At 44.3% G+C, this 24,993-nt stretch overlaps 1 protein-coding gene across 2 annotated transcripts in view; it reads right to left on the reverse strand.

The window, feature by feature from the left end:
- Positions 1–1,705: 1,705 nt before the first annotated feature.
- Positions 1,706–24,993, reverse strand: part of tigara (TP53 induced glycolysis regulatory phosphatase a) — a 42,352-nt gene continuing 19,064 nt past the window's right edge. For both annotated transcript variants that reach the window (XM_070897426.1, XM_070897425.1), the window contains exons 4-6: positions 24,522–24,599; positions 13,862–13,972; positions 1,706–2,822 (exon numbers count right to left, since the gene is read on the reverse strand). In XM_070897426.1, the coding sequence (XP_070753527.1) occupies positions 2,358–2,822; positions 13,862–13,972; positions 24,522–24,599 (654 nt within the window). In that variant the 3' untranslated portion in view covers positions 1,706–2,357. The remainder of the gene's footprint in view (positions 2,823–13,861; positions 13,973–24,521; positions 24,600–24,993) is intronic.

Below are 24,993 nucleotides of genomic sequence, written 5' to 3' on the forward strand. Positions count from 1 at the left end.
ATCACCTCAAGTGACAGAGACGCGTGCTGAGGCTCAGCCACCAGAGCCATAACTGCTGCGCTCCACGAGAGAGCGTCGATCACCTTACAGACTTAACCTCTGAAACAAAAAGACTTAAGGAGGGTGATGTCATGTATTTAACCATCTTGCAATGACATAGTCATGTTACTGTAACTCTTGTACACTGTACCTGCACCATAGAAATGCACACCCTGACCACAGGGGGTGAACTTGCAGGAGACACTCCTCACCTGGATTTCCAGGTATAAAAGGGGAGGTCCAACCCAGGGTCAGTACACCTTGATCCTGGCAATAAAGGTGAAGGTCACAGAGTGACCATGTCTGATATATCCATTCCTCGTGTGAGTTTGTAGTGAGGTGCAGGGACACTACACTAGGGATGACAGACAAGAGAAACTGGGACTCTTATGAAAACAATGAAGTGGTGATCTGATATAGGCCTTCAAAATTATGAGGGGTTTTGACAAGGTAAATCATGAAAAACTATTTTCACTGGTCACTTCAGGAGTGGAAGCAAGTCTTCCTCGATTCCGAGGGACTGCCTATGATGATAATGAGTCATTAACTAACTTCCCACCAAATGAACAAAGGGCAAGGTTAGAATTTTTTTTTACGCAGTACCAGAAACAGTAGGGGAAGCAGAATCCTTAATGGGCCTGAAATTCCTGTCTTGCCGGGTCCGTACAGAATACATAAGGACCTGGCGAGGGCCTGCAAGTCAGTTTTCGGCACACAATGCGCATGCGCTGAAAGCTGGCTTTTTCAATCTGTCAAGTTTTAGCTTGACAGATCCAACATATCCCTGCAGCTAGGACATTTTTATGGGTGAGATTGCGCTATTTGCCCATCTTTTGCCCAGCGAATGTCCTTAAAACTTGTGCCTGGTAAAAGCAGCATAGCCTACTTTTACCAATGTAAGAGTTTTAAAACATATAAAAAACATAAAAATAAAATTTAAAAACACAGGGCTCACTAAGGGAGGTTTATTTTAACCCCCAATTCACAACACTTAGAAAAAAAAATATTTTTTGTATTTTTTTTTAAACACATTTCATTAACTTTAATTTAAATTAATGTTAAATATGTGAGGTGGTTTTTTTTGTGTTTGGGGTGGGGTGGGGTGGGCGCTCATTCATAATAATGAGAAATCCTACTTACGGAGTTCCCATTATTATGAATGAGAATACTGTACCTTGATTGGCTGTCCAGTGCCACATGACTCCAGCTTCTCCCTGCGCATCTCCAAGACGTGAACACGCGCCATTGCGCAGGAAGTGGAGTCCTCCGACCGGAAATGCTGGAGGGCGCAGGAGCAAAAAGTAGGTGTGGATCTTTTTTCTTATTTCCAGGTGAGCGTCCATGGGAAGCCCAGAACCGGGATTTCAGGCCCATTATCTTTTAAAAGGGAAGCAGATAAACTGTTGAAAAAGAAAAATCTTAAAGGGCACAGGAATAGGACTAAGTAGATCGCCATTTCAGAGCTGGTACAGGCATGATGGACAAATAGTCTCCTGCTGTATTGGAAAATTTGATGATTCTTAACAGGTCACAAAGTTACATCCCAACACTCTCACTTGAGACGTCAATGTTCCAATATGAAGCGTTGCACTATTTTAACTGTTAAAAGTATAATTTAGATATGCAGTAGAGGTAAAAAGCCCAATCAAGTCATAACATGCTACATTGTATTTATTCTCATCTCCATTATAGCATATATCATTCCCTGAAGTTTATTTGTTTATAAATATCAGTTTAATCAAACTTTCATGTATAACAAATACATGTGTTTTATATTAACATGCAACACACATTCACATTTTCAATCAGCAGTAACAACCTTTTTCAAGGCATCTAAAATCTATTTATAATGAGCTTTGTAATGTCACTGGTGTAAAGGCCAGAATACAGGTCGCATTATACCCTACTAGTTTTTAAAAGTTGCACAATAAGCTATAATATTTTTGCACCATATGACCTCTCTGCTGTGAGGAATTTATCACAGGATCAATCAGTAACCATAGTCTTCAAATTATAGATGTTTTCCCTCAGTAAGGAAATTAAATGAAAATGTGGTGATACAATGTTCATAACTATTAAGGACATGGATAATCTTTTGCGACATGCTGTATGAAAGATTGAAGGTAGCTTTCAAAAATAAGTTACAGTTTTCATTGCACTATTCTAATATACTGGAGTGAAAGTCTATAAAGAGTTTAATATGAATTTATCATAATCACTGGATTTAATTAGAGACCGATTATAGGAATTGAATCTGTATACTGGCAAATACTCTTACAACTACTGTGCCTTACAAAGAGTAATTTATTATTATGGACTCAGACTGAAAATACATCCTGTGGAGTACTGATGTCATCAAGGTGGCTACATTTATATAGATAACCACACACAATCCGAGGAGAAGATTTAGCTACCTGATTAAGAGTAATGACAAAACTGCTTATTGCTGTATTTGGACAGACAGTAAAGGTCCTTGACTGGTCAAAGGACTGTGGTATAGGACATTTCAAATCCTCTATAAAATACCTAACCCATTGTAGTATAAATCCACCATGACTGACTAAAAGTACATTAGCCATCAGATCTTTGGCAGTATTTGAATTGCTTTCGCTTATATCAGAGCTGTTGGACTCCACGGTGCTGGGACCTTTTGGTGAACCGTGCAAGTCTTCTGAAAGGTCAGCAGCTGTGTCGAGCTGATCTGGTGCACCGTTATATTGTTCTGTAGGTTTCTGAAGAAGCCGACATAAATAATTAAAAAATTCCTTTGCTCGAGCCTGAACCTGTAAAACAAATAGCACCTGGTTACTCAAACTGTCACAGATGCAATACATTACAGAAATGTTTGCTACCAATAGTCCTCATTTGTAAAACAGTTTTCTCACCATTACTGCTTCATTAAACTCAATATTAAGGCTATGTATCATAGCAATTGTAGTGCTGGAGCATGCATTCCCAATAGATATAAGAGCAAGTCACTTTTTAAGATGGTTGGCTATTTAGCGCGAGAGGGATTTCAGGCTAATGTATATTAAGAGGCTGCTATTAAGTTAAATTTGAACAACACACAAGTTATCTGGGAATGCATATTCAATTCAGTAGTTAGGATTACTGGAGGGCAGAATTATGTGTCTCACACTTGGGAACGGTACAATAGTGGTTATGTTACTGGACTAATGATTCAGAGACACGAGTTCAAATCCCACCATGGCAGCTATGGAATTTAAATTCAGTTAATTAAATAAATCTGGAACAAAAAGCTAATTTGTCCGATTGTCATAAAAACCCATCGGGTTCACTAATGTCTTTTAGGGAAGGAAATCTGCTGCCAATACCTTGCTTATATGTGACTCCAGACCCACAGCAATGTGGTTGATTCTTAACTCCCCTCTGAAATGGCCTAGCAAGCCACTCAGTTATACCAAACCACTACTAAAAACAAGAATAATATAACCGGACAGACCACTCGGCACCGGCTTCGGACACAACAGCGGCACACCCAGCCCAGTCAACCCTGCAAAGTCCTCTTCACTAACATCTGGGGACTTGTGCCAAAATTGGGAGAGCTGTCCCACAGACTAGTTAAGCAATAGTCAGACTCACAGAATCATACCTTTTAGCCAATGTCCCACACTCCTCCAACACCAGAGATGGTGGCTGGGGAGGGAAGGAGTGAGTGGCCCTGGGAGTCCTCAACATTGGCAACCATGAGATGATTACCACTTACCGCCCTCCCTCAGCTGATGATGTTGCATGTTGAACACCACTTGGAAGAAGCACTGAGGGCAAGGGCACAGAATGTACTCTGGGTGGGGGACTTCAATGACTCGGTAGCCATGGACATAGGTGCCAGACTGGGCCTGCAGCAGGTGATGAGAGAACCAACACGAGAGAAAAAACTACCTGACCTCGTTCTCACCAATCTACCTGTTGCAGATACATCTGTCCAGGAAAGTATTGATAGCAGTGACCACCGCACAGTCCTTGTGGAGACGAAGTCAATTCTTCATATTGAGGGCACCATCCATCATGTTTTTTAGCATCATCACTGTGCTAAATGGGATAGATTCAGAACTGGCATCCATGAGGTGCTGTGTGCCATCAGCAGAATTGTATTCCATCACAATCTGTAACCTCATGGCCCATCCCTCACTCTACCATTACCATCAAGCCAGGTGACCAACCCTGGTTCAATGAGGAATGTAGAAGAGCATGCCAGGAGCAGCATCAGGCATACCTAAAAATGAGGTGCCAACCTGGGAAAGCTGCAACACAGGACTACATGCATACTAAATAGTGGAAGCAGCATACTATAGACATAGCTAAGTGATCCCATAACCAATGGATCATATCAAAGCTCTGCAGTCCTGCCACATCCAGTCATGAAAAGTGGTGGACAATTAAACAACTGGCGAGAGGAGGAAGCTCCATGAATATCCCGATCCTCAAAGATGGCAGAGCCCAGTATACAAGTGCAAAAGACAAGACTGAAGTGTTTGCAACCACCATCAGCCAGAAGTGCCAAGTGGATGAACCACCTCGGTTCCTCGTGACATCCCCACCAGAGAAGCCAGTCTTCAGCCAATTCGATTCACTCCATGTGATATCAAGAAACAGCTGAGCGCACTGGATACAACAAAGGCTATATGGCCCCGACAACATCTCCGAGAAGTGCTGAAGACTTGTGCTCCAGAACTGGCCGTGCTTCTAGCCAAACTGTTCCAGTATAGCTACAACACTGGCATCTATCTGACAATGTGGAAAACTGCCCAGATATATCCTGTCCACATAAAGCAGGACAAATCCAATCTGGCCAACTACTGCCCCATCAGCCTACTCTCAATCATCAGCAAAGTAATGGAAGGTATCGTTGACAGTGCTATCAAGCAGCACTTACTCACCAATAATCTGCTCACCGATGCTCAGTTTGGGTTCTGCCAAGACCACTCAGCTCCAGACCTCATTACAGCTTTGGTCCAAACATGGACAAAAGCGCTGAATTTCAGAGGTGAGGTGAGAGTGATTGCCCTGGACATCAAGATAGGAAGAGGTGTGGCAGTATTGGTTAAGGAGAATGTTACACTGTAGAGAGAGAGGATGTCCTGGAGGTGTCAAGGACCGAATCTATTTGGTTAGAGTTAAGAAATAATAGAGGTACCATTACACTACTAGGTGTGTTCTATAGGCCACCAACTAATGGGAAAAATATGGAGGAGCAAATTTGCAGAGAAATGATGCAAGAACTATAGAGTAGTGATAATGGGGGACTTCAACTATTCTAATATAGACTGGGATAGTAATAGTGTAAAGGGCAAAGGGGGAAGAATTTCTGAAGTGTGTTCAGGAGAACTTTCTTGATCTTTATGTCTCCAGCCCAATGAGGAAGGAATCATTACTGGATCTGGTTCTGGAGAAAAAGGTAGGTCAAGTGGAGCAAGTGTCAGTAGGTGAACGTTTAGAGATCAGTGATCATAATATCATAAGGTTTAGATCATCTATGGAAAAAGACAGGGAGCAACCCAGAGTAAAAATTTCAGTGGGATGAGAACGGATCTGACCCGGGTAAATTGGAATCAAAGATTGGCAGGCAAAACTGTAGTGGAACAATGGGCTGCCTTTAAAGAGAAAATAGTTTGGGTACAGTCGAGGTACATTCGCATTAGGGGGAAAGTTAGGGCAACTAAAGTCAGAGCTCCCTGGATGACAAAAGAGATAGAGAGCAAGATGAAGCAGAAAAAGAGCATGTATGACAAATATCAGGTCGAGAATACATCTGAGAATTAGACTAAATATAGTTCAGAGGAAAAGTGAAGAAAATAAGAGGGGCAGAGAGAGGATATGAGAATAGAATGGCAGCTAACATAAAAGGTAATGAAAAAGTCTTCTATAGACATATGAATAGAAAACAGGTAGCAAGAGGAGGTGTGGGGCCAGTTAGGGGCCAAAAAGGAGAGCTACACATGGAGGCTGAGGTCTTAAATTAAGTACTTTGCATCTGTCTTCACCAAACAAGATGCTGCCTTAGACATAGTAAAGGAAGAGGTAGAGGAGATACTGCATAGGATAAGAACTGAGGTATTAGAAAGGCTGGCTGTACTTAAAGTAGATAAGTCACCAGGACCTGATGGAATGCATCCTAGGACGCTGAGGGAAGTGAAGGAAGAAATTGCAGAGGTATTGGCCATAATCTTCCAATCCTCCTGAGAAACGGGGCTGGTGCCAGAGGATTGGAGAATTGCAAACGTTACAGCCTTGTTCAAAAAAGGGTGTAAAGATAAACCCAGCAACTATAGGCCGGTCAGTTTAACCTCGGTAGAAAGATAGAAAATAGGTGCAGGAGTAGGCCATTCGGCCCTTCGAACCTGCACCACCATTCAATGAGATCAAGGCTGATTATTCCTTCGGTACCCCTTTCCTGCTTTCTCTCCATACCCCTTGATTCCTTTAGCCGTAAGGGCCATATCTAACTCCCTCTTGAATATATCCAATGAACTGGCATCAACAACTCTCTGCGGCAGGGAATTCCACAGGTTAACAACTCTCTGACTGAATAAGTTTCTCCTCATCTCAGTCCCAATTGGCCTGCCCCTTTTCCTAAGACTGTGTCCCCTGGTTCTGGACTTCCCCAACATCGGGAACATTCTTCCCACACCACATCCAACCTGTCCAGTCCCGTTAGAATCTTATATGTTTCTATGAGATTCCCGCTCATCCTTCTAAACTCCAATGTATAAAGGCCCAGTTGTTCCAGTCTCTCCTCATATGTCAGTCCAGCCATCCCTGGAATCAGTCTGGTGAACCTTCGCTGCACTTCCTCAATAGCAAGAACATCCTTCCTCAGATTAGGAGAGCAAAACTGAACTCAATATTCCAGGTGAGGCCTCTCCAAGGCCCTGTACAACTGCAGTAAGACTTCCCTGCTCCTATACTCAAATCCCCCAACTATGAAGGCCAACATACCATTTGCCTTCTTCATCACCTGCTGTACCTGCATGCTAACTTTCAATGACTGATGAACCATGACACCCAGGTCTCACTGCACCTCCCCTTTTCCTAATCGGCCGCCATTAAGATAATATTCTGCCTTCGTGTTTTTGCCCCCAAAGTGGATAACCTCACATTTATCCACATTATACTGTATCTACCATGTATTTGCCCACTTGCCTAACCTGTCCAAGTCACCCTGCAGCCTCTTAGTGTCCTCCTCACTGCTTACGCCGCCACCCAGTTTAGTGTCATCTGCAAACTTGGAGATATTACACTCAATTCCATCATCTAAATCATTAATGTATATTGTAAAGAGCTGCGGTCCCAGCACTGAGCCCTGCGGCACTCCACTAGTCACTGCCTGCCATTCTGAAAAGGACCCGTTAATCCCGACTCTCTGCTTCCTGTCTGCCAACCAGTTCTCTATCCACGTCAGTACATTACCCCCAATACCATGTGCTTTGATTTTGCACACCAATCTCTTGTGTGGGACCTTGTCAAAAGCCTTTTGAAAGTCCAAATACACCACATCCACTGGTTCTCCCTTGTCCACTCTACTAGTTACATCCTCAAAGAATTCCAGAAGATTTGTCAAGCATCATTTCCCTTTCATAAATCCATGCTGACTTGGACCAATCCTGTCACTGCTTTCCAAATGCACTGTCATTTCATCCTTAATGATTGATTCCAACATTTTCCCCACTACTGATGTCATGCTAACCGGTCTATAATTACTCGTTTTCTCTCTCCCTCCTTTTTTAAAAAGTGGTGTTACATTAGCTACCCTCCAGTCCATAGGAACTGATCCAGAGTCAATAGACTGTTGGAAAATGATCACCAATGCATCCACTATTTCTAGGGCCACTTCCTTAAGTACTCTGGGATGTAGACTATCAGGCCCTGGGGATTTATCGGTTTTCAATCCCATCAATTTCCCTAACATAAGTTCCCGCCTAATAAGGATATCCTTCAATTCCTCCTTCTCACTAGATCCTCGGTCCCCTAATACATCCGGAAGGTTATTTGTGTCTTCCTTCGTGAAGACAGAACCAAAGTATTTGTTCAATTGGTCTGCCATTTCTTTGTTCCCCATTATAAATTCACCTGAATCCAACTGCAAGGGACCTACGTTTGTCTTCACCAATCTTTTTCTCTTCACATATCTATAGAAGCTTTTGCAGTCAATTTTTATGTTCCCAGCAAACTTCCTCTCCTACTCTTATTTTCCCCCTCTTAATTAAACCCTTTGTCGTTCTCTGCTGAATTCTAAATTTCTCCCAGTCCTCAGGTTTGCTGCCTATTCTGGCCAATTTATAAGCGTCTTCCTTGGATTTAACACTATCCTTAATTTCCCTTGTTAGCCACGGTTGAGCCACCTTCCCCGTTTTATTTTTACTCCCGACAGGGATGTACAATTGTTGAAGTTCATCCATATGATCTTTAAAGGTTTGCCATTGCCTATCCACCGTCAACCCTTTAAGTATCATTTGCCAGTCTAATCTAGCCAATTCGCGCCTCATACCGTCAAAGTTACCTTTCCTTAAGTTCAGGACCCTAGTTTCTGAATTAACTGTGCCACTCCATCTTAATAAAGAATTCTACCATGTTATGGTCACTCTTCCCTAAGGGGCCTCATGCAACAAGATTGCTAATTAGTCCCTTCTCATTACACATCACCCAGTCGAGGATGGCCAGCTCTCTGGTTGGTTCCTCGACATATTGGTCTCTCGACATATCGGTCTAGAAAACCATCCCTAATACACTCCAGGAAATCCTCCTCCACCGCATTGCTAGCAGTTAGGTTAGCCCAATCAATATGTAGATTAAAGTCACCCATGATAACTGCTGTACCTTTATTGCACATATCCCTTATTTCTTGTTTGATGCTGTCCCCAACCTTACTACTACTATTTGGTGGTCTATACAACTTCCACTAACGTTTTCTGCCCTTTGGAATTCCGCAGCTCCACCCATACCGATTCCACATCATCCAGGCTAATGTCCTTCCTTACAATTGCATTGATTTCTTCTTTAACTAGCAACGCCACCCGCCTCCTTTTCCTTTCTGTCTATCCTTCCTAAATGCTGAATACCCTTGGATGTTGAGTTCCTAGCCTTGGTCACCCTGGAGCCATGACTCCGTGATGCCAATCACATTGTATCCGTTAACTGCTATCTGTGCAGTTAATTCATCCACCTTATTCCGAATACTTCTCGCATTGAGGCACAGAGCCTTCAGGCTTGTTTTTTCAACACACTTTGACCCTTTAGAATTTTGCTGTAATGTGGCCCTTTTTGTTTTTTGCCTTGGGTTTCTCTGCCCTCCACTTTTACTATTCTCCTTTCTATATTTTGCTTCTGACTCCATTTTGTTTCCCTCTGTCTCCCTGCATATGTTCCTATCCCCCTGCCATATTAGTTTAACTTCTCCCCAACAGCACTAGCAAACACTCCCCCTAGGACATTGCCCAGGTGCAGACCGTCCGGTTTATATTGGTCCCACTTCCCATAGAACTGGTTCCAATGCCCCAGGAATTTGAATCCCTCCCTTCTGCACCACTGCTCAAGCCATGTATTCATCTGAGCTATCCTGTGATTCCTACTCTGACTAGCACGTGGCACTGGTAGCAATCCTGAGATTACTACTTTTGAGGTCCTACTTTTTAATTTAACTCCTAGCTCCCTAAATTCGGCTTGTAGGACCTCAACACGTTTTTTTTACCTATATCGTTGGCACCTATATGCACCACGACAACTGGCTGTTCACCCTCCCTCTTCAAAATGTCCTGCACCCGCTCCGAGACATCCTTGACTCTTGCACCAGAGAGGCAACATACCATCCTGGAATCTCGGTTGCGGCCGCAGAAACGCCTATCTATTCCTCTTACAACTGAATCCCCTATCACTATCGCTCTCCCAATCTTTCCTGCCCTCCTGTGCAGCAGAGCCAGCCACGGTGCCATGAACTTGGCTGCTGCTGCTCTCCCCTGATGGGTCATCCCCCTCAACAGTACTCAAAGCAGTGTATCTGTTTTGCAGGGGATGACCGCAGGGGATCCCTGCACTACCTTCCTTGCACTGTTCGTCCTGTTGGTCTTCCATTCCCTATCTGGCTGTGGATCCTTTACCTGCGGTAAGACCAACTCGCTAAACGTGCTATTCACGTCATTCTCAGCATCGTGCATGCTCCAGAGTGAATCCAGCTGCAGCTCCAATGCCATCTGTCAGGATCTGCAGGCGGATACACTTTCCGCACACATAGTCGTCAGGGACACCGGAAGCGTCCGAGTTCCCACACAGTACAGGAGGAACATAACAAAGCAAGTGATTAGGATCTGAAAGGATGGTGGAGGCAGACTCAATCACCGCTTTCAAAAGAAAGTTAGATAAGTACTTGAAAGAAAAAAACTTGCAAGGCTACGGGGAAAGGGTGGGGGAGTGGGACTAGCTAAAGTGCTCTTGCAGAGAGTTGGCACGGGCTCGACGAGCTGAATGGCCTTCTTCCATGCTGTAACCATTCTTTGATTCTATTTAACCGAGTGTGGCGTCAAGGAGTCTTAATAAAATTGAGGTCAATAGGACATCGCAGCAAGAGTTCCTCAGGGCAGTGTCCTAGGTTCAACTATCTTCAGCTGTTTCATCAATGCCCTTCCCTCCATCATAAGGTAAGAAGTGGGGATGTTCGCTGATGATTGAAGTGTTCAGTTCCATTTACAACTCCTCAGGCAATGAAGCAGTCCATGCCCGCATGCAGCAAGACCTGGACGACATTCAGACTTGGGCTGATAAGTGGCAAGTAACATTTGCGCCACACAAGTGCCAGGCAATGACTATCTCCAACAAGAAGGAGTTTAACCACCACTCCTTGACATTCAACACATTACCATTGCCGAATCTCCCAACATCAACATACTGGGGGGGCGGAGGCGAAGAAACTGAACTGGACTGGCCACATAAATACTGTGGCTATCTTCTTCTTCTAAGGCAGTCCCCCAGAGTAGAGGATGACTTGCTTCCACACGAAGAGGAGTTCTATGGCGACAGATGAGACCAATGAAGGATAAACAGTCTCGGTCACAGGTGGGGCAGATGGTGGTTGGAGGGACAGGTGGGTGGGGTGCTTGATTTGTCGTACGTTTCTTCCTCTGTTTGTACTTGGCTTCCATGTACTCCTGGCGAAGAGACTCGAAGTGTTCGGCGCCTTCTCGGATGCTTCTCCTCCACTTTGAGCAGTCTCGGGCCGGGGATTTCCAAGAGTCGGTGGGGATGTTACATTTTTTCAAGACGGCTTTGAGGGCATCCTTGAAGCATTTTCTCTGCCCTCCTGGGGCTCGCCTGCCGTGACATAACTCGAAGTAGAGTACTTGTTTCGGGAGTCTAGTACCGGACATGTGGACAATGTGGCCCGTCCATCGAAGCTGATCGGGCATGGTCAATGCCTCAATGCTGGGGATGTTGGCCTGAGAGAACGCTGACGTTGGTGCGCCTATCCTGCCAATGAATTTGCAGGATTCTGCGGAGGCAACATTGGTGGTACTGCTCCAGTGCTTTGAGGTGCCTGCTGTACATAGTCCACATCTCTGAAGCATATAGGAGGGCAGGTATCACCACTGCTCTGTAGACCATGAGCTTGTTGCCAGGTTTGAGATCCTGGTCTTCAAACACTCTTTTCCTCAGGCGGCAGAAGGCTGCACCGGCATACTGAAGGCGGCGTTAGACTTCGTCATTGATGTCTGTCCTTGCTGATAGTAGGCTCTCAAGGAATGGAAAGTGGCTATGGCCCTTACGGCTAGGGGGATAAAGGGATATGGAGAGAAAGCAGGAAAGGGGTACTGAGGGAATGATCAGCCATGATCTTATTGAATGGTGGTGCAGGCTCGAAGGGCCGAATGGCCTACGCCTGCACCTATTTTCTATGTTTCTATGAGTAGATCTGAGGCTGGGTATTCTGCGACAAGTGTCTCACCTCCTGACTCCCCAAAGCCTTTCCAACATCTACAAGGCACAAGGGAGCAGTGTGATGGAATACTCTCCATTTGCCTGGATGAGTGCAGCTCTAACAACACTCAAGAAGCTCGATACCCCATCCACCACCTTAAACATTCACACCCTCCACCATCAGCGCACCATGACTGCAGTGTGTACCATCTACAAGATGCACTGCAGCAACTTGCCAAGGCTTCTACAACAGCACCTCGTAAACCTGCAACATCTACCACCAGGTCAAGGGCAGGAGGCACATGAGGACACCATCACCTCCACGTTCCCCTCCAAGTCACACACCATCCTGACTTGGAAATATATCGCTGTTCCTACATTGTCACTGGGTCAAAATCCTGGAACTCCATCATAATAGCACTATGGGAGTTCCTTCACCACGAGGACTGCAGCGATTCATGAAGGCAGCTCATCACCACCTTCTCCAGGCCAATTAGGGACGGCTAATAAATGCTGGCCTTGTCAGTAACGCCCACAACCCAGGAATGAATAAAAAAGAAACATACCATATCAGTTTGAGAAAATGGAATTTGTTCATATATTCAAGACAGGAAATCTAATATAATGTTAGATTTGTTTCCAGTTATTGAGCTCAGCAAGAATCTTAACTGAACAGGCCATGCAAGTGCTACACTAGCGATGGGGAACTACCTGAAGAGGGGTTGATGAAACTTGAAAAATTGCCATTTAGTCCTCCTCCTCATCACAAATGACAAAATCAGAACAAAAGCCTTGCCCACCCAGCCATTGCTCAATGCTCACTCATACAATCCACTCTGACCAGGACTGGAGTATTTTTGATAACATCTATAACCTTGCTGTAGGCCTCATTTAGAGATAGAGGATTTTTTTAAACCTATCTACCCGAGCATAGCCATGCAATCCCATAGCTTTTAGTTTTCTCATGAGCACAGCATGAGGCACTAGGTTTGAAATCTTATGAAAATCAACAAAAATAATGTTAGTAGAGTTCCCCCTGGAGCTTTCAACAATCTAATCTTACATAAAGCTACAACCTGTAAAACACATTTTTTTAAATGGAATTGAAATCCAACCTGAAGCACATATATGAGAAAGAAAGAACTTGCATTTATATAGTGCCTTTCCCAACCACAGGACTTCCCAAAGCGCTTTATAGCCAATGAAGTACTTTTGAAGAGTTGTCACGGTTGTAAGGCAACCAAGTTGCATAATGCAAAGTCCCACAAATAGCAATGACATAATGACCAGATAATCTGTTTTAATGATATTGGTTGAGGGATGAATATTGGCCAGGAAACAGAGAATTTCCTAGCTCTTCTTTGAACAGTGCCATAGGATCTTTTACATCCACTTGAGATGCAGATGAGTCCTCAGTTTAAATTCTCACATGATAGATGTCACCTCCGACAGTACAGCACTGAAGTGTCAGCTTAGATTATCTACTGAAGTCTCTGGAGTGGAACTTGAACCCAAATCTTCTGTCAGAGGCAAGAGTAACACTGAGCCAAGGCGGAGTATAATATTTAACAGAGATTGACAAACAGAGATAGAAGAAGAGAGAGATATAAAAAGATCAAAAGTGTCATTTTATACCTTGTTAGCAATACAAACAACTTTTGCAGGTCTATTCCTTTAATTATTATTTCTCAACTATTTTGATGGGTCATGGATAAATGAATCCAATTAATTTATCATCAATTTTAGGTGCATAGCCTGAAAAGTTTGTTTTAATAATAATTACATTCATTAAATCAACTCTATCCAAGTCCTAATCTAAATCTGTATGGTTTGGTGAAATAGTTCATACGTTTCAAGCCTGGGATCTACAACATGCACCCAGCAATAAATGACTTACTTCGCCCACAGTCTCTGCTCCTGGTGGTGTAAAATGAGGGCACTTCTGTCCTGCAGCTTTTGCCAATGCCCTTAATTCGCTCAGTGGCTTTCCTTCAACGATCCCATATTTCTATTAACAAAAATGGCATTAAAGTTGCAAATATGTGGCTGTAATTTAAAAATGAAATACTTTTAGTGCACTTATTCTTTCAGCAATTGCAAGTTTTTATATAATTACATTAACTTTATGCATAACTTTGAACTTTTCTTGTGTGCAAGGAATAAGATATACAAAATTAACTGCTTCATTTTACATGTTCGTCTTTTGTAAGTATGTAACCCGTTTCACTTCCTCAGTCAACTTTTTCTCATTATTAATTCATATGCACACAAGTAGAATACAAATTGCCCATGTAAATTTAACATCTTGTAATCACATTCTCCCACCAGTAGTGGCACTCCAATGTCTCAAGTTTGCACCTCCCTGCAAACTCCTATTCTGCAACCAACTCTACTTCATTGCTTCCCAAATTGTAATAAGCTTTGTCAAAGTACGTTATATTAAAAAAGGACAGAATGCATGACTTTAAAATTGGAACTGAATTATGTCTACGTGCGCTGTTTCAATTATCTCCCTCCTGATTTACATGAAGATTATACTTCATGTTTATGCCGTGTGCAATACCATGAAGATTGCCGAGCAGTTATTAAATAGGAGTATGCTACTATGACCTGTAAGTTCCTGTGCTTTCATAGAGAAACCCATTCTTTCCACAGAAAAACCTGTACACACTCCTTTCAATTCCATACAGCACTCAATGTGTTGAGCTGTGTGACTGAATGGCTTGTTTGACTGCAAGATAGACATAAAATAAATAATTTAGTTTACCTCTTTGTAAATTATAAGTGTTAAAACAACTATCCTGCAGCCTAATGTCTATGGAATTGAGGCAGTCATGCTAATGGCAAACATATGCAGAGCAAGCAGATCTAGCAGGAAATATTTGTGGATTCATGTTCAAACAAATACTGAATCTATAGAAATATATGCAACACACACCTCATCAGATTTTCTAGGAAGGCCACTAGCCCACTGAGCAGTGTTAAGAACTTAAGAACCCCAATTGCATCATTATTTTGTTTAATTTTATTTACAAAGCATAATATTCGATACACGGTGAGAAATAAATCTTGTGCAGTTTCTCACCTGGTAACTATAAACACGTAGTAACCATTTAGGTTTATAAGTGTTGATGTCCTCTTACTTTGATCAGCAGAAAAATCATACAATTCCATTGTTGAAAAATTCTTAGCAGCTTTCAAGCTTTTTGAGTACAATTTAATACAATGCAGCAGATTGTCCTCCCTCAGTACTCCTTCCTCCATGTTGAACACCACTTGGAAGAAGCACAGAGGGTATCAAGGACACAAAATATACTCTGGGTGCAGGACTTCAATGCCCATCACCAAGAGTGGCACAATAGCACCACTACTGACCAAGCTGCCCGAGTCCTGAAGGACATGGCTGCCAGACTGATTCTGCGGCAGGTGGCGAGAGAACCAACATGAGGGAAAAATCTACTTGACCTCGTCCTCACCAATCTACATGTCACAGATGCATCTGTCCATGACAGTTTTGGTAGCAGTGACTACCGTAAAGTCCTTGTGGAGACAAAATCATGTCTTCACACTGAGAACACCCTCCACCGTGGTGTGTGGCACTACTACCGTGCTAAATGGGATAGATTCAGAACAGATCCATCAGAGTGTGCATGAGGCGCTGTGGGCCATCAGCAGCAGCAGAATTGTATTCCACCACAATCTGCAACCTCAGGGCCTGGCATATCCCTCACGCTACCATTACCATCAAGCCAGGGGACCGACCCTGGTTCAATGAGGAGTGCAGAAGAGCATGCCAGGAGCAGCAACAGGCATACCTAAAAATGAGGTGCCAACCTGAAGAAGTTGCAACACAGGACTACATGCATACTATACAGCAGAGGCAGCATGCAAGAGACAGAACTAAGTGATCCTACAACCAACGGATCAGATCAAAGCTCTGCAGTCCTGATATATCCAGTCGTGAATGGTGGTGGACAATTAAACAACTAACAAGAGGAGGCAGCTCCATGTATATCCCCATCCTCAATGATGGCGGAGCCCAGCACACGAAGACAATGATGGTAGAGCCCAGCACACAGAAGACCAGGCTGAAGCGTTTGCAACCACCTTCAGCCAGAAGTGCCGAGTGGATGATCCATCTCGGCCTCCTCGTGACGTCCCCACCATCACAGAAGCCAGTCTTCAGCCAATTCGATTCACTCCACGTGATAAAGAAATGGCTGAGCACACTAGATAGAGTAAAGGCAATGGGGCCCCGACAACAACCCAGCTGTTGTGCTGAAAACTTGTGCTCCTGAACTAGGCGCACCTCCAGCCGAGCTGTTCCAGTATAGCTACAACACTGGCATCTACCCAACAATATGGAAAACTGGCCACAAGTAATAGGACAAATCCAATCCATCCAAATACTACCCCATCAGTCTACTCTCAATCATCAGCAAAGTGATGGAAGGCACCGTCGACAGTGCTATCAAGCAGCACTTACTCACCAATAACCTGCTCACTAATGCTCAGTTTGGGTTCTGCCAGGACCACTTGGCTCCAGACCTCATTACAGCCTTGGTCCAAACATGGACAAAAGAGCTGAATCCAGAGATGAGGCGAGAATGACTGCCCTAAACATCAAGGCAGCATTTGACCGAGTATGGCATCAAGGGGCCCTAGTAAAATTGAAGTCAATGGGAATGGGGGTAAAGCTCTCCACTGGCTGGAGTCATACCTAGCACAAAGGAAATGGCTGTGGTTGTTGGAGGTCAATCATCTCAGCCCCAGCAATGGTGCAGGAGTCCTAGGCACAACCATCTTCAGCTACTTCATCAATGACCTTCCCTCAGTCACATGGTCAGAAGTGGGGATATTCACAGATGATTACAGTGTTCAGTTCCATTTGCAACTCCTCAGATAATGAAGCAGTCCATGTGCACATGCAACAAGACCTGGACAACATTCAGGCTTGGGCTGATAAGTGGCAAGTAACATTCGTATCACACAAGTGCCAGGCAATGACTATCTCCAACAAGTGATAGTCTAACCTGCACCCTGTGACAACAGCATTACCATCGCCAAATCCCCCAACAGTCTGGGGGTCACCATTATCCAGATATTTAACTGGACCAGCTACATAAATACTGAGTCCATAAGAGCAGGTCATCGGCTGGGTATTCTGCAGCGAGTGTCTCATTACCTGACTCCCCAAAGCCTTTCCACCATGTACAAGACACAAGGGAGGAGTGTGAGGGAATGCTCTCCACTTGCCTGGACGAGTGCAACTCCAACAACACTCAGGAAGTTCAACACCATCTAGGACAAAGCAGCCTGCTTGATTGATACCCCATCCACTACCTTAAACATTCACTCCCTCCGCCACCAGTGCATTATGTCAGCAGTGTGTACCAGCATAGACCAGTAGCAGGGCCGTGGCCCAGGAGCGGCACAGCACAGGCCAACAGCAAGTTCTTGAGGCCGCCACAGCGTCCTATGAAACTTAGGGAGAGAGGCCCTGTGGGAAGGAGGACAGTAGGAGTATGTGTGTTTGTATGTACTAGGCCCATACCACGGAGCCTAGTCTCCAGTCGTCTTGGACCCCCTTGCCACTGGACCAAGACCTTGCTCTGTCAAGCTCGTGTGGTAGCTGGTGTGCAACGGCCACCCCACGTTAAAAGAATTCACGCAGATGCATCTCTCACCCTTCAAAATGAAGTTCAGAACCTGGAAGTCAGAACCATCATGGACAACCCCAACAGCAACAGACCGGAACGGCTTACTGCTATCGTTGCCCGTGAGCTCAGACGGATTGCTGCCCTAAGCGAGACCCGGTGGGCAGGGGAAGGCCAGCTCAAGGAACAAGATGGTGGTTACACGTTCTTCTGTAAAGGTAAACCAGAAGAAGATCGCCGCCTTTATGTGTTGGCTTCACCATAAAAAGTGAACTAGTTGGCCGTCTCAGAGACTCCCCTTGCGGGATAAACGAACGCCTCATGACTCTTCGAATCACCCTAGCCTGGAACCAGTGCGCTACGGTCTTCAGCGCATCACCCGCGCTATGACAAGAACTGACAACTGCTGGACGAACCACCGTCTAATCAGCTCTGTCATCACCATCAACATAGCCCCGAAACAGCGACGGCAACAGAAACAATGCCGCAGGAAAATCACGCTGGAGCACTCCACGACTCGGCTAAGAAAGCTTTGTTCAGCCAGTGTGTCTCACTACCAACCTGGCGACTCCCAGTGACCCAGAGATGCAGAATGTCCACAGTGCCTGGTCTTCCCTCGAGGCCTCCATAATTAGCACCTGCGAAGAGATGCTCGGTCACTCAACCAGGAAACACTAAGACTGGTTCGACGAGAATGACCAAGAGATCCAGGAGCTAATAAGCTGCAAGCGCAAGACATTCTTGGACTGGAAAAAGCAACACAACTCAAGAGCAAGAAAGCAGCCCGACAGACGTCTGAAGGCCGAGGTCCAACAAAAAATTTGCGACCTAAATAACAGATGGTGGGTGGAGAAAGCGCAGGAGATCCAGCAACTAGCCGGCAACCACGGCATGCGTGGATTCTTCAGTACAGTCAAGACCACCTATAGCCCAAGCACCCAAGGCCCTACCCCACTGCTGGCCAAGAATGGAGAGGTATTCATCAACAACAGAGAGGCAGTCAGTGCTCGCTGAAAGGTGCATTTCAAAGATCTCCTCAACTGAGACTGTCTTCGACATGAGTATCCTTGACTCCATCCCACAACATGCCACCCGTCACCATCTCAGCACAACCCCAGCCTGACATGAGGTAGAAAAGGCCATCCGTCAACTGAAAAACAACAAGGCCTCAGGAGCAGATGGAATCCCCGCCAAAGCACTAAAACGTGGCGGTGAAGCACTTTTGGCATGAATATACAATCTCATTTCTCTCATCTGGAAGGAGGAGAGCATGCCAGGGGATCTCAGACACAGGGTTATCGTGAATATCTTCAAGAATGGAGACAAGTTCGATTGCGGTAACTACAGAGGAATTTCCCTGCTGTCTGCAACAGGGAATGTCATCGCAAGAATCTTCCTCAATCGCCTTCTCCCTGTGGCTGAAGAACTCCTCCCAGAGTTGCAATGTGGCTTCTACCCATTAAGGGGCACAATGGACATGATCTTCACTGCGCGGCAAATCCAAGAGAATAGCACCAACCCCTGTACATGGCCTTCTTTGACCTCAAAGGCCTTCAGCACTGTCAACCATGAGGGATTATGGAGGGTCCTCCTCAAATTCGGCCGCCCCCAAAGGTTTGTCACCATCCTTCGCCTGCTTCATGACGACATGCAAGCAGTGATCCTGACCAACGGATCCATCACAGACCCAATTCACATTCGGACCGGGGTCAAGCAAGGCTGTGTCATTGCACCAACGCTCTTCTCAATCTTCCTTGCTGCAATGCTCCATCCCACCCTCAGTAAGCTCCCCGCTGGAGTGGAACTAATCTACAGAACAAACGGGAAACTGCTCGACCTCCGCCGTCTCCAGGCCAGATCCAAGGTCGTCCCATCCTCTGTCATTGAATTACAGTATGCAGACGACACCTGCGTCTGCACACTTGGAATCCGAACTCTAAGCCATCGTCAACACCTTCACTGAAGTGTACTAAACATCTGTAAGACAAATGTCCTCTACTAACCTGCCCCGCCACGCAGAACTGCCCCCCGATTATCAAAATCCACGACAGGGCCTCGGACAACGTGGACCATTTCCCATACTTTGGGAGCCTACTGTCAACAAGGGCAGTTGTCGATGACGAAGTCCAACACCACCTTCAGAGCGCCAGTGCAGCCTTCAATCACCTGAGGAAGGGAGTGTTTGAAGACCAGGACCTTAAACCCGGCACCAAGCTTATGGTCTACAGAGCAATAGTGATACCCGCCCTCCTATATGCCGCAGAGACATGGACGATGTACAGTAGGCACCTCAAAGCACTGGAGAAGTACTGACCAAGGCACCTTAAAGCACTGGAGCTGCCTCTGCAAGATCCTGCAAATCCATTGGCAGGATAAGCACACCAATGTCAGCGTTCTCGCTCAGGCCAACATCCTCAGCATCGAAGCACTTACCACGCTCGATCAACTCCGTTGGGTGGGCCATGTCGTCCGCATGCCCAATACGAGACTCCCAAAACAAGCGCTCTACTCGGAGCTACGACATGGCAAGCGAGCCCCAGGTGGGCAGAGGAAACGCATTAAGGACATCCTCAAAGCCTCCTTAAAAAAGTGCAACATCCCCGCCGACACCTGGGAATCCCTGGCCCAAAACCGCACAAAGTGAAGGCACCAAACACCTAGAGTTTCTTCGCCGAGAGCAAGCTGAAGCCAAGGATAAACAGTAGAAGGAACGCATGGCAACCCAAGCACCCCACCCACCCGTTCCTTCAACCACCTTCCGCCCCACCTATGAGAGACTGTAGGTCCCGCATAGGACTCATCAGCCACATGAGAACTCATTTTTAGTGTGGAAGCAAGTCATCCTCGACTCCGAGAGACTACCTAAGAGAGTACCATCTACAAAATGCACTGCAGCAACTTGCCAAGGCTTCTTCGACAGCAATTCCCAAACCTGTGACCTCTACCACCGAGAAGGTTCCCCTCCAAGTCACACACCATCCTGACTTTTAAATATATCACCATTCTTTCATCATCACTGGATCAAAATCCTGGAACTCCCTCCCTAACAGTACTGTGGGAGTGCCTTCACCACACAGACTGCAGCGGTTCAAGGTGACTCACCACCATCTTCTCAAGGGCAATTAGGGATGGGCAATAAATGCTGGCCTTGCCAGTGATGCCAACATCCCAGGAACTAATTTTAAAAAAATCATTATGTATCATCTGATAACTGTCTCCTCTTTTAAAACCACCTGTGGAATATCCCTTAATGTGGATTAGATCGAAGTAAAAGACCCCTCCGATTTTATACTGGCTTTAAATTTTGCCTATATATATTTGTAGCAAAAGTATTCATAAAGCTCTCTCTTGTCAGAGTAATTAATAAATGTCTGCAAGTATAAATTCAGTTTAGAAGAGATCAAACAACATAGAAATTATATTTACCGAAACTGCATTTCACAGCTCTGGGATATTGCTGTAGATAATTCTAATATTAGAAAAATACAACACATGGAAGCTTGAAATGTTCCAGTATTTTAATTACTCAATGTTAACAATTATTAAAAATTTATGGGATATTTTCATGATGTAAAGTATCATCTGAAGACAAAGGACCATTCAGGACCTTGTAGCCACACTGTCCCATATTCCATCCTGTAAAATGTTAGGACCTTAACAACAATATGCATTTATATAGCACCTTTAATGTAGAAAACGTCTAAAAGCACTTCACAGGAATGTTATGTCAAAGTTTGACACCGAGCCACAGAAGGAGATACGAGGCCAGGTGACCAAAAGCTTGGTTAAAGAGGTAGGCTTTAAGGAGCGTCTTAAAGGAGGAGAGAGGTAGAGATGTGCAGAGGTTTAGGGAGCAAATTCTAGCACTTAGGGCTTAAACAGCTAAAGGCATGGTCGCCAATGGTGGCACGAAGGAAATCGGGAATGCACAAGAGGCCAGAATTAGAGGAACGCAGAGATCTCGGAGGGTTGTAGGGCTGGAGGAAGTTACAGAGATAGGGAGGGACAAGGCCATGGAGAGAATGAACACGAGGATTAGAATTTTAAGTTTGAAGCGTTTCTGAACTGGGAGCCCACGTAAGTTAGCAAGCACAGGGATGATGGGCAACTGGGATGGTATGTGTTAGGAAACGTATAGCAGAGTTTTGGTTGAACTGAAGTTTACAGAGGTTGAAGGTTGAGTGAAAGCCAGGAAAGCATTGCAATAGTCAAGTCTAGAGGTAACAAAAGCATGGAGGAGGATTTCAGCAGCAGATTGGCTGAAGCAGGGGCCGAGACAGGCGATATTACAGTGGTGGAAGTACACGGTCTTGGTTCATAACAAGAAAGCCAATACAAACATTATACCCTGCCTCATATTTCGCCATGGTGATGGGAAATATAGAACAAAGTTACTTTTGCTTGTCTTGTTCAAGTTAAAACTGACTCACTGAGGAGTCACAAATTGTAAAGAAAAGATAGTCAACTAAACTGTTAAACTAAGAGTCCAACATACTAGCGGTGGAAAATAGGAGAAATTATATAACAAAGCTTCAATGTTTACAAAGATTCTATGCAAGAAAAGGTTTTTGAACTGAACAAGGAAAGAAAAAGGAAGGAAGGAAAGAAACAAAGCCACTGGACCAACATAATTATAAACTGTTGAATTCTGCCAAATTCCAAAATGGTTACCGCATATTTTGATAAATTATAGATCACAAGATAGGATCAAATCAAAGGCGGCCTTTTAGCTTATTGATCTCATTCTTCGAAAATACAAAATTTACTATCTTCCGCACTGTAGCATTTAGCTGTTTTTTAAAAATCCAGTGTCCTGGCTTCATCATCATCATAGGCAGTCCCTCGAAATCGAGGAAGACTTGCCTCCACTCTAAAAGTGAGTTCTCAGGTGGCTGTACAGTCCAATGCGGGAATTAAAGTCTCTGTAATAGGTGGAGCAGACAGTGGCTGAAGGAAAGGGTGGGTGGGGAGCCTGGTTTGCCGCATGCTCCTTCCGCTATCCGCGCTTGGATTCTGCATGCTCTCGGCGACGAGACTCGAGGTGCTCAGCGCCCTCCCAGATGCTCTTCCTCCACTTTGGGCCGTCTTGGGCCAGGGATTCCCAGGTGTCAATGGGGATGTTGCACTTTATCAAGGAGGCTTCGACGGTGTCCTTGAAACGTTTCCTCTGCCCACCTGGGGCTCGCTTCCCGCGTAGGAGTTCCGAGTAGAGCACTTGCTTAGGGATTCTTGTGTCAGGCATGCGGACGATGTGGCCCACCCAACGGAGCTCGTCGAGCGTGGTCAGTGCTGTCAGTTGGCCCGAGCGAGAATACTGACGTTGATGCGTCTATCCTCCCAGTGGATTTGCAGGATCTTGCGGAAGCAGCGCTGGTGGTACTTCTCCAGGCTTCAACCACCCTGCTGACCACCTGTTGTTCTTCTTCTGTATAAATCCACGTCTTTTTCAACTTCCTGTCTTGGTAAAGTTTTATCCCCCATGCCTTCCATTTTTACATCCGATATACACTATCTTCCATTTGCTTATATTGAACTTCATTTGTCATTGATCAACACAAGTTAAACTCTTGACTTATTCTTGTAATATCTTAGTCATGTTCTTAAGAGTCGCTACCACCCAGCTAGGTGTCTTCAGTGAGTCTACTTTATGTTAAGACTACATTTATGTATACCAGGAACAGAAGAGTGGGACACCCCACTAAATCCTTCTTTCTAATTAGATCTAGTTCTCCTCGGGATTATCTTTTGCTTCCTTCCTTTTTAGCCAGTTATTAATCCATGTCCCATGTCTATCTTCAATATACACTAATCTTTGTAAAGGAGCTTCTCATCAGGCATTTGCTCAAAGGCTTTTAAAATTCTACACATACATGATGTAGTTTCCCTCATGAATGTATTAGTTTGGAATGTCACCTCTCCCAAATACAGAAGTTAATCAAGCACTAGGACTTGTGTGAGCCACACAAATAACTTGAAATAATTTCCGGTAGCTTGCCATTTTAATTCTCCGTCTCACTCCCACTCTGGCCTCATACACTATTACAATGAAGCTCAATGGAAGCTCGAGGAACAGCACCCCTTCTTTACATTCGGATTTCAATAACTGCAGACCATAACCACTGCTCCCATTTTTTCCAGACAGCAGATGCTAGTAATGAATCTGCTGTTGCCACATACAGCTCCTCGCGACTCATCCTTTGTTTCTTTACTCGTACCATTATCGCCCCCCTTTGCCTTGCACCATCGTCCCTTTTGTCATTTAATCACTCCTGCCTTCCACCCTATCACAGACCTTCCCTTTTGTTCTTTCCTCCTCCCCTTTCTTTTCCTACCTCTCTACTTACTTAAAAACTGTTAAATCTCAAACTTCTTCCACTTCAGAAGAAAGTTCATCCACCTGAAATAACTTTGTTTCTCTCTCCACAGATGCTACCTGACCTGCTGACCTGGCCTATTTCCAACATTTACTGTTTTTACTTCATAAACTAAATTATGGTTTGCACAACACTTAATGGATGTTTTACTCGCCGAGTGAAACAACACAGCAATTGAATAGATTCCTCACTTTCTTGGAGCATTTTTATGGGTCTATATACAGGAATACTATCAAGAAGTTACAGGGAAGAGAATTGCAAGAGAATAAAGAAAAAGCAAGTTCATGAGCTGGGAGTTTGGGTAGCTGCACTGTCTCCTGATACAAGACAGTTTTTTTTGTCTGTTGCAGAGCTATTTAGCTTTTTGATGAGTTTATTTTAGCCAATGCCAGCTACATAAACTATTTTAGCTTAAGCGCAATATTTTACAACAGATTCTATGAAAATTAAATTGTTTCACATTTTTCTTGAAATCATTTGTCAACCTATTTAAAATTTCTGTTAATTTTATATGTTTGATACTTACTCTTTCTCGAAGCCTTGGATCATAGATTATTTCAAGTTTATGTTCCAAACTATTTTTTAACACAATAGCAGCTGCGGTCTGAAACATACAAGAACCAGTTTACAAATATCAAAAATGTAATGAATAGCAGATAAAACCAATTTGTAGAAAGATTATAAAGTTTACAAAATAGCTCTAAATCATTTGTTTATCCAACGCAATTATTATTTCGCTGGAAATGCAAAGCTTCTTTAAAAGGATATGTTAAAGTAGAAATACAGTTAATTCCCGCCGAGAATGAGTTCAATTTTCTAAGAAAAGCTGAACATCAGGAGCCGCTCTTTGGTATTAATTTTCTGTTACTATTGGAGACAAATTACTTCTGAACCACAAGCTTTCCAAGTGGATAAACTTATACAATGAGCATTTCCAGCACTTATTAAAAATGCATTCTCAGGATATGAAACATAGAAAATAGGAGCAGTCGTAGGCC

This window comes from Pristiophorus japonicus, chromosome 13 (genome assembly GCF_044704955.1).
Source record: "Pristiophorus japonicus isolate sPriJap1 chromosome 13, sPriJap1.hap1, whole genome shotgun sequence".
NCBI classification, from domain to species: Eukaryota; Metazoa; Chordata; class Chondrichthyes; family Pristiophoridae; genus Pristiophorus; species Pristiophorus japonicus.